A 9214-nucleotide genomic window follows, 5' to 3' on the forward strand; every position below is an offset into this window, starting at 1 on the left:
GGGCGAGAGAGCGAGACTCTGTCTCAAAAAAAAAAAAAAAAGAAAAGAAAAAAAAAAACTCTTAAGCCAAATCACAATATATATACACAGCTGGCAAAGTCACAAGAGGGAGGTGAGGGAGGGTAGGGAGGACATTACTCTGCAGTGACTCACCCACAGAACCCACGTGTGGTATGACAGCCAGTGACCCTGTCTGTGGTACATTTGGAGAAGCTGAGACAAGGACAGGCGATTCCTTACGCCAGGTCACAGGGCCAGCTGGTAGCAGGCGAAGAGAGAGAAAACCAGCAGGTATTGAGCACTGTCCATGACAGCGACACTGCTAGAAAGTTTTTTTTTTGAGACGGATTTCACTTTTGTTCACAGGCTGGAGTGCAGTGGCGTGATCTTGGCTCACTGCATCCTCCGCCTCCCGGGTTCAAGCGATTCTCCTGCCTCAGCCTCCGGAGTAGCTGCGATTACAGGCGCCTCCCACCACGCCCAGCTAGTTGTTGTATTTTTAGTAGAGATGGGGTTTTGCCATGTTGGTCAGGCTGGTCTGGAACTCCTGACCTCAGGTGATCCACCTGCCCCGGCCTCCCAAAGTGCTGGGATGACAGACGTGAGCCGCTGCGCCCGGCCACACTGCTAGAAACTTTAAAAGCATCTCATTCGGTTATGTGTCCGTCCGCGGTGGGAGAGGTAGTGTGACTCCACCCCTCAGTGAGGACGTGGAGGAGCAGCGGAGTCAGGCACACGCCTGGCAGGATGGCCCGCAGCTCCAGCGTCTGCCTCAGGAGCATGTGCTGGCCCCGTCTCCACTTAGCTTTGGGGCTTTCTGGTCCTCAGGCTCGTCCCTTCCCTTTTCTGTAGGTGGCTCATTTTCCCTTTAAGAACAACATGAGCTTTGTGGTCCTTGTACCCACCCACTTTGAATGGAACGTGTCCCAGGTACTGGCCAACCTGAGTTGGGACACCCTGCATCCACCTTCGGTGTGGGAGAGGCCCACCAAGGTCCGGCTGCCTAAGCTGTATCTGAAACACCAAACGGACCTGGTGGCCACCCTCAGCCAGCTGGGTAAGGAGGAGGGTGCGGGCCAGCCCCCGAGGTCAGGCTGGGCAGGGCGGGTGAGGAGGAAGCCTCTGGCTGGCAGTGGAGCTGAGTCAGGGCTGCCCTGTGTCCTGCTCTTTTCCAGGGCTTCGGGAGGGGGAGAGGGTTGAATATGAGTCCCTGGACCCTCTGTCCTGGTGCAAGTTGGGGTGGCCCGGAGAATGGGGATCTGCTTTGCTGCCCAAGACCTAGCACTGCAAGGAGAGTCTGGGTAGAGAGCCGGGGGTGGCATGTGAGCCTCGCCGGCTCCCCTGAAAGGGGAAGGAGAGGAGGCTGGGGTGTCACACTGTTAAAGAAATGCTGGGTGGGGTGGCTCATGCCTGTAATCCCGGCACGTTGGGAAGCTGAAGCGGGTGGATTGCTTGAGCACGTGAGTTCGAGACCAGCCTGTGCAACACGGTGAAACTCCATCTCTACAAAAAATACAAAAATTAGCCGGGTGTGGTGATGATACTGGGGAGACTGAGGTGGGAGGACCTCTTGAACCCAGGCGGTTGAGGCTGCAGTGAGCCATAATTGTGCCACCACACTCTAGCCTCAGCAACAGAACTGAGACCATGTCTCAAAAATAAAAATAAAGGCTGGGCACGGTGGCTCACGCCTGTAATCCTAGAACTTTGGGAGACCGAAACGGGTGGATCACCTGAGGTCAGGAGTTCCAGACCAGCCTGGCCGACATGGTGAAAACCCATCTCCACTAAAGATACAAAAATTATCCGGCATGATGGCACGTGCCTCTAATCCCAGCTACTCGGGAGGCTGAGGCAGGAGAATCGCTTGAACCTGGGAGGAGGAGGTTGCAGTGAGCCAAGGTCATGCCACTGCACTCCAGCCTGGACGACAGCGTGAGACGCCATCTCAAAAAAAAAAATTATAATAACTAAAATAAATAAATAAAGCATCTATCCTTCAGCCATTTGCTAAGCAGCTGCTGTATTCCAGGTACTACACCAGGCACTGGGAGCCTACCCTGTGCAAACAGCTGAGTCCAATGCGGGGGGGCAGACGAGCAGTCACATACTTACAAGAGCATGAGCGATAAGACAGGGCTTCTCTCCAGCTCACCCGGGAGAACACTGAAAATGTGCCTAGGTTGGACTTTAGAGCTGGGGATTAGGGAAGGCTTCCTGGAGGAGGTGATATTTAAGTTGAGACTTGGAACTCAAACAAGAATGAAGCAGGGATCTATGAGTTCAAGGTGTGCCCTGGCCAGGATCTCAGACAGCCTCCCAAGCAGCTCCAGGAGCCTGTGGGGCCAAGGGCAGCTCTGACCAGCCGTCTCTGGCCCTGGACAGGCCTACAGGAGCTGTTCCAGGCCCCAGACCTGCGCGGGATCTCTGAGCAGAGCCTGGTGGTGTCCGGCGTGCAGCATCAGTCCACCCTGGAGCTCAGCGAGGTCGGCGTGGAGGCGGCGGCGGCTACCAGCATCGCCATGTCCCGCATGTCCCTGTCCTCCTTCAGCGTGAACCGCCCCTTCCTCTTCTTCATCTTTGAGGACACCACAGGCCTTCCCCTCTTTGTGGGCAGTGTGAGGAACCCCAACCCCAGCGCACCACGGGAGCTCAAGGAGCAGCAGGATTCCCCGGGAGACAAGGACTTCCTCCAGAGCCTGAAAGCCGGCCCCCGCGGAGACAAGCTCTCCGGCCCTGACTTGAAACTTGCGTCCCCCTTGGAGGAGGATTACCCCCAGCTTGGCAGCCCTAAGTGAGGGGCCGTGGCTGTGGCATCCAGAGTCCCTGACTGGACCAGCCTCTCCACTCATGTGACTCTTTCCAACCTGCTTTGTGGCGCTCGGGCAGGGGCCGGGGGGCTGTCTGAGAGAGGCCATTGTTTCCCAACATCTCTTGGGGAGTTTAGGGCCGGGGGGGGCGGTTGGGCGGAGGGCAGGCATCGGGGGGCCGGGAGCCTGACCCTCATCTTTCTTCCAAATGGGCTGGGCCGGGGCCTGGGCAGGAGGGAGGTGCTGCTAGTTCTGCCAGGAGACAGGTTAGCTGCTCCCCGCGTCAGCTGGGACACCCCTACTTTTGTTTACCAGAGAGAAAGGGAGGGGGAGAGGGTCACCTTTGGACTTGTCCTGGGACGCCGAGGCTAGGGCGGGGAGAGACGGGCCCCGGTGGAGGCCCCGGAGGGAGGGTTGTCCTCAGCCCTGCGTGGAACTCGCGTCTGGCACAGCCTGACCGTGGCCTAACCTGCTGAGAGCCCATCAGCCTCCATCCCAGCCCCAGGGCCGTGTCATCCCGGCTTCCCACGGCTCCTCGAGATCCCAACACTGCCAGCATCTCCCTCCCTCTCTCCTGTCTCCCTCCTCTGCCCGGGAGCTCAGGAGCCAAGGCAGGGAAGGGTCCTATGGGCTCCTTAAGGCTCTTTTGTAAGGTTTTTGTAGTGATTTTTATGCCACCTGAATAAACAATGAATGGGCCTGGCTGGTTTGATGTCACCGTTCTGGGCATGGGTGGGGACAAGCGAGGACGGTGGGGGGAGGAGGGGAGGTGGCTGCAGGGCGGCCTGTGCTGAGGAACCGTAGGCCCAGCAGGGCGGCAGCCCGCACAGTGCCACGTTTGGCCTCTGGCCGCTAGCCAGGCATTCTTCTCCACATGGTCCCCTCTGACCTCGCCAGCCCTCCCCCGGGACACCTCCACGCCAGCCTGCCTCTGCTCCTGGCCTCTTCTTCTCTCTATGCCTCAGGCAGCCAGCAACAAGGGCGGCTCAGAATAGCGCCAGCCTCCTGGTTTGGGAGAAGAACTGGCAATTAGGGAGTTTGCGGAGCTTCTAATTACACACCAGCCCCTCTGCCAGGAGCTGGCGCCCGCCAGCCGGGGGCAGGCTGCCGGGAGTACCCGGCTCCAGCTGGAGACAGTCAGTGCCTGAGGATTTGGGGGAAGCAGGTGGGGAAACCTTGGCACAGGGCTGACACCTTCCTCTGTGCCAGGGCCCAGGAGCTGAGGCAGCGTGGGTGGGCACGCTTCCCTGCTGGGGGTGCAGGGTGTCCACGTGGCAGCGGCCACCTGGAGCCCTAATGTGCAGTGGTTAAGAGCAAGTGCCTGAAGGTCAGAGAGGCCTGGCATGGAATCTGGCTTCTTGCAAACAAGCAGTGTGGAGAGACAGATGATCAATCAACAAAGAGAAATACGTGGTATGTCTGAGGGTACGCTGCCGGAAGAGAGTGGTGAAAGTGAAGTAGGGAAGGGGGCGGGGCTTGGAGGAAAAGCCTCGAGGTGAGACAGGAGCAGGGCCTTGAAGGAGATGAAGGAGGGGACTATGGAGGTCCCGGCAAAGCGTGGCCTGGCCGAGGAACGAGGAACGGCGTATGCAGCGGTCCCGCCGAGGAGCTCAAGACGTGCGGGATGGTGGGACTGGAGTGGAGACAGTGAGCAGGAGGAGGAGGAGGAGTCAGAGAAGAGCTCAGGACAGATCCTTTAGGCTCTAGGGACACGATAAACACTGTGGTTTTTGTCTTGTCAAGTCTGTCCTTTTTATTTTTTGAAAAAGTCTCGCTCTGTAGCCCAGGCTGGAGTGCAGCAGTGCGATCTCGGCTCACTGCAATCTCTGCCTCCTGGGTCCAAACAATTCTCCTGCCTCAGCCTCCCGAGTAGCCTGGATTACAAGTGCCCACTACCGCACCAGCTAATTTTTGTATTTTAGTAGAGACCAGGTTTCACCATGTTGGCCAGGCTGGTCTTGAACTCCTGACCTCAGGTGATCCACCCACCTCGGCTTCCCAAAGTGGTGTGAGCCACTATGCCCTGCAATGCTTGTCAAGTCTTTCTCAGCATTCCCCTCCTCTCCACTGCAGCTCCCAGTGCCCCGGCCTAGGCCTCGTCTTCACTTCCTGGGATCCCTGACATTGACTGCTAGGCCCTCCCTGTCTCTGGTCTGGCTGCCTTGACTGTGACCTCCACCCAGCAGGTGCCTCTTCAGCACCTCCCGTCAACCCAGCAGCACACCAAGCCCTGGGGATGCAGCAACGAACAGGCAGGTGCTGCACTCCAGCCTGGGTGACAGAGCGAGACTCCCCCTCAAAACAAAAAGGACCAGATACAGAAAACAGGAGACGTACTATGAATGAAACTGGAAAGATTTTTGCGATACTGAGTAACTTTTCCAGGAGACATTTCGCTGAGAGACAGACGGTATGAAGACCTGACCGTTCAGAAACAGGAGAAGAGGCAGCAGCCCGGGCAAAGGCCTTTGGGGCAGGAAAAAGCCTGGATCACTAGAGAAGCAGAAAGATGGCCAGTGTGACCAGCGCGTGACAAAGTCAGAGAGAACCGGGAAGATGGAGCTGGAGACGCAGGCGGGGCCGGATCACGAGGGTCCTCGAAGGCCACAGCAAGGGTTTGGATTTTCTTCCAAGCAGAAGGGAAGCTGCTAAAGGGGGTTTTCCTTTACAATTTTTAGTTGAAATATAATCTGCAAAGTACACAAGTCTTAACTATATGTAAGCTTAATGACTGTTTCCATGAACCAAATACTGCTGTGCAACCATCACCGGCACAAGAAATAGAATCTTCTCCTGACTGCTAGTAACACAGTGGCTCAACACAGAAACAGAACTCTTCTGACTTCCTGTAACATAGGGTTTTTTTTTGTTTTGTTTTTAAGAGGCAAGGTCTGGCTCTGTCACCCAGGCTGGATGGAGTGCAGTTGTGCAATCACAGTTCACGGCAGCCTTGACATCCTGGGCTCAAGCAATCTTCCTGCCTTGGCCTCCCAAATGTTGGGATTATAGGCATGAGCCACTGTGCTTGGCATTTATTCATCTTTCATGTCAAGCAGGCAATTGAATATTTGATCCGGGATAGAACTGTCTATTTGGGGGTACACAGATGCACTTAATGTCATGGAACTGGGCCGGGTGCGGTGGCTCACGCCTGTAATCCCAGCACTTTGGGAGGCCGAGGTGGGCAGATCATGAGGTCAGGAGATCAAGACCATCCTGGCCAACATGGTGAAACCCCCGTCTCTACTAAAAATACAAAAAAGTAGCTGGGCGCGGTGGCTCACGCCTGTAATCCCAGCACTTTGGGAGGCTGAGGCGGGCAGATCACCAGAGGTCAGGAGTTCGAGACCAGCCTGGCCAACATGGTGAAACCTCATCTCTACTGAAAATACAAAAACTAGCCAGGAGTGGTGGCGCGTGCCTGTAATCCCAGCTGCTCAGGAGGCTGAGGCAGGAGAATCACTTGAATCTGGGATGCGGCGGTAGCAGTGAGCCAAGATGGTGCCTTTGCACTCCAGCCTGGGGGATAGAGCGGTACTCCATCTCAACAAAGAAAGCACGGAATGGAGGATGTTTGAAGGCTGAGGAAGGATCTTTGAGGGCCGGACACGCTGACCCTGCAGGAGAGGACACATTCTTCTCACAGGGGTCAGACAAAAGATAAATCTTCTTTATAATTGATGATTTTAAGATTTTTATTTAGAGGCCGGGCGCGGTGGCTCAAGCCTGTAATCCCAGCACCGTGGGAGGCCGAGACGGGCGGATCACGAGGTCAGCAGATCGAGACCATCCTGGCTAACACGGTGAAACCCCGTCTCTACTAAAAACTACAAAAAACTAGCCGGGCGAGGTGGCGGCGCCTGTAGTCCCAGCTGCCCGGGAGGCTGAGGCAGGAGAATGGCGTGAACCCGGGAGGCGGAGCTTGCAGTGAGCTGAGATCCGGCCACAGCACTCCAGCCTGGGTGACAGAGCGAGACTCCGTCTCATAAAAAAAAAAAAAAGAGATTTTTATTTATTATTATTTTTTATAGAGACAAACATTTTTCACCATGTGGCCCAGGTTGGTCTCCAACTCCTGGGTTCAAGTGTGCTGGGATTATAGGCATGAGCCACCACACCTGACCCAGAACCTTTACTAAGGATTTATTAAAATGATTTACTTATTTGTGAATAGGTATTTTGTTCACATGCTTCACAACTCAAAAGCAACAAAAAGCACCCAGTGAAAAGCCTTCCTCTCATTCTGATTTCTAGTCACCGGATTCTACTCTTGGGATGCAGTGTTTTTAATCTCTTTTTTGTATCCTTTTGGAAACAGTATTGTGCTTTAAAAAGCAAATACAGGCCGGGTGTGGTGGCTCACCCCTGTAATCCCAGAACTTTGGGAGGCCGAGGCAGGCGATCACCTAAGATCAGGAGTTCAAGGCCAGCCTGGCCTATATGGTGAAACCCTGTCTGTACCAAAAAAAAAAAAAAAATTAGCCGGGCGTGGTGGCGGGCTCCTGTAATCCCAGCTACTCAGGATGCTGAGGCAGGAGAATTGCTTGAACCCGGGAGGCAGAGGTTGCAGTGAGCTGGGATTGCACCACTGCACTCCAGCCTGGGCCACAGAGCAAAGCTCCGTCTCAAAACAAAAAAAAAAAGAAAAAAAAAGCTAATACAAATACACATATACAACAGGCAAAACTGTAATATTTTATTTTATTATTATTATTTTTTTAGTAGAGACGGTTCACCATGTTGGTCAGGCTGGTCTCAAACTCCTGACCTCAGGTGATTCACCCGCCTTGGTCTCCCAGTTGTTAGGATTACAGGCATGAGCCACCACGCCCGGCCTAAAATTATAAACATTTTAGAAGAAAGTATAGATGAATCCCTTTGTGATCTCGGGGAAGAAGAGATTTTTTTTTAAAGATACCAAAAGAAGCACAATTAGAAAAGATTGAAAATGTTGGCATTAAAATTTAAAAACGTGTTTCCATGAAAAGATGCCATAAAACAAGCTTGTGTCACCCACGACCCACAGGCTGCACGAGGCCCAGGATGGCTTTGAATGCAGCCCAACACAAATTTGTAAACTTTCTTAAAACATTATGAGATTGTTTTGAGATTTTGCTTTGTTTTGCTTTTTGTTTTTTTTTAGCTCATCAGGTATCATTAGTGTTAGTGTATTTTATGTGTGACCCAAGACAATTCTTCTTCCAATGTGTCTCAGGGGAGCCAAAAGATTGGACACCCCTGCCATAAAAATGAAAAGACAAGCCTCACACTGGGAGAAAATATTTGCAACACAGAAAACTGACAAAAAAGATTCCTCGCTGCAATCCAGAGAGGACTCAATCAACGAGAAAAAGAAAAACAACTCAACGGAAAAACAGGCCCATGTAGTTCACACAAGGAGAATCCTAAGTGGCCAAGAAACTATGAAAATACCTTTTATCCTCACTAGTAATCAAGGAAATGCAAATTAAAACCATAAGGACAGGACATCTATTTCACGCTCACCAGATTGGCAAAATTTAAATGTCTGACAATATGGCAAGCATTGGTGAGGATATAAACAACGAATCTAGCTGGGCGTGCTTGTGCGTGCCTGTAATCCCAGCTACTCGGGAGGCTGAGGCAGGAGGACCTCTTGAGCCCGGGAGGCAGAGGTTGCAGTGAGCTGAGATCGCGCTACTGCACTCCAGCCTGGGTGACAGAGTGAGACTCCATCTGAAAAAAAAAAAAAAAAAACAGGCCAGGTGCGGTGGCTCAAGCCTGTAATCCCAGCACTTTGGGAGGCCGAGACGGGCGGATCACGAGGTCAGGAGATCGAGACCATCCTGGCTAACATGGTGAAACCCCGTCTCTACTAAAAATACAAAAAACTAGCTGGGCATGGTGGTGGCGCCTGTAGTCCCAGCTACTCGGGAGGCTAAGGTAGGAGAACGGCGACAGAGTGAGACTCCGTCTCAAAAAAAAAAAAAAAAAAAGCAGTGTGATACATTGACCTAAGTAAGGTTTAAGAACATGCAAACTGATATTATATATCACTTAGGGACAAAAACTTACATGGTAAAAGGAAAAAGAAATGCATGAAAATAAAAAAAATCAAATTCAAGATAGCAGATATGGTGATAGGGGAAGAATTGAGGAGGAAATATAAGGTTGTCACTAAGAATTTTTTTTCTTTTTTCTTTTTATTTTGAGATGGAGTCTCGCTCTGTTGCCCAGGCTGGAGTGCAGTGGTGTGATCTCAGCTCACTGCAAGCTCCGCCTCCCGGGTTCACACCATTCTGCCTCAGCCTCCTGAGTAGCTGGGACTACGGGTGCGTCCCACCACGCCTGGCTAATTTTGTTTGTATTTTGAGTAGAGACGGGGTTTCACCATGTTGGCTAGGCTGGTCTGGAACTCCTGACCT

General features: G+C 52.9%; 1 protein-coding gene across 1 annotated transcript; it reads left to right on the forward strand.

Annotated features, from left to right (window-relative positions):
- Positions 1–810: 810 nt before the first annotated feature.
- Positions 811–3509, forward strand: SERPINF2 (serpin family F member 2). Its single transcript, XM_026449646.1, has 2 exons — positions 811–1057; positions 2386–3509. The coding sequence occupies exons 1-2, from the start codon at positions 880–882 to the stop codon at positions 2796–2798; spliced, it is 591 nt and encodes a 196-aa protein (XP_026305431.1). The 5' UTR covers positions 811–879; the 3' UTR covers positions 2799–3509.
- The last annotated feature ends 5705 nt before the right edge of the window (positions 3510–9214 follow it).

Source organism: Piliocolobus tephrosceles, chromosome 16, assembly GCF_002776525.5.
Source record: "Piliocolobus tephrosceles isolate RC106 chromosome 16, ASM277652v3, whole genome shotgun sequence".
Taxonomy (NCBI): Eukaryota; Metazoa; Chordata; class Mammalia; order Primates; family Cercopithecidae; genus Piliocolobus; species Piliocolobus tephrosceles.

Bases quoted from the DNA above. Each gene is read 5' to 3' on its own strand.
- SERPINF2 (XM_026449646.1), top strand. From the start codon at position 880: ATGAGCTTTGTGGTCCTTGTACCCACCCACTTTGAATGGAACGTGTCC. The intron at 1,058-2,385 runs GTAAGGAGGAGG...GGCCCTGGACAG, and splicing joins GGCCACCCTCAGCCAGCTGG to GCCTACAGGAGCTGTTCCAG.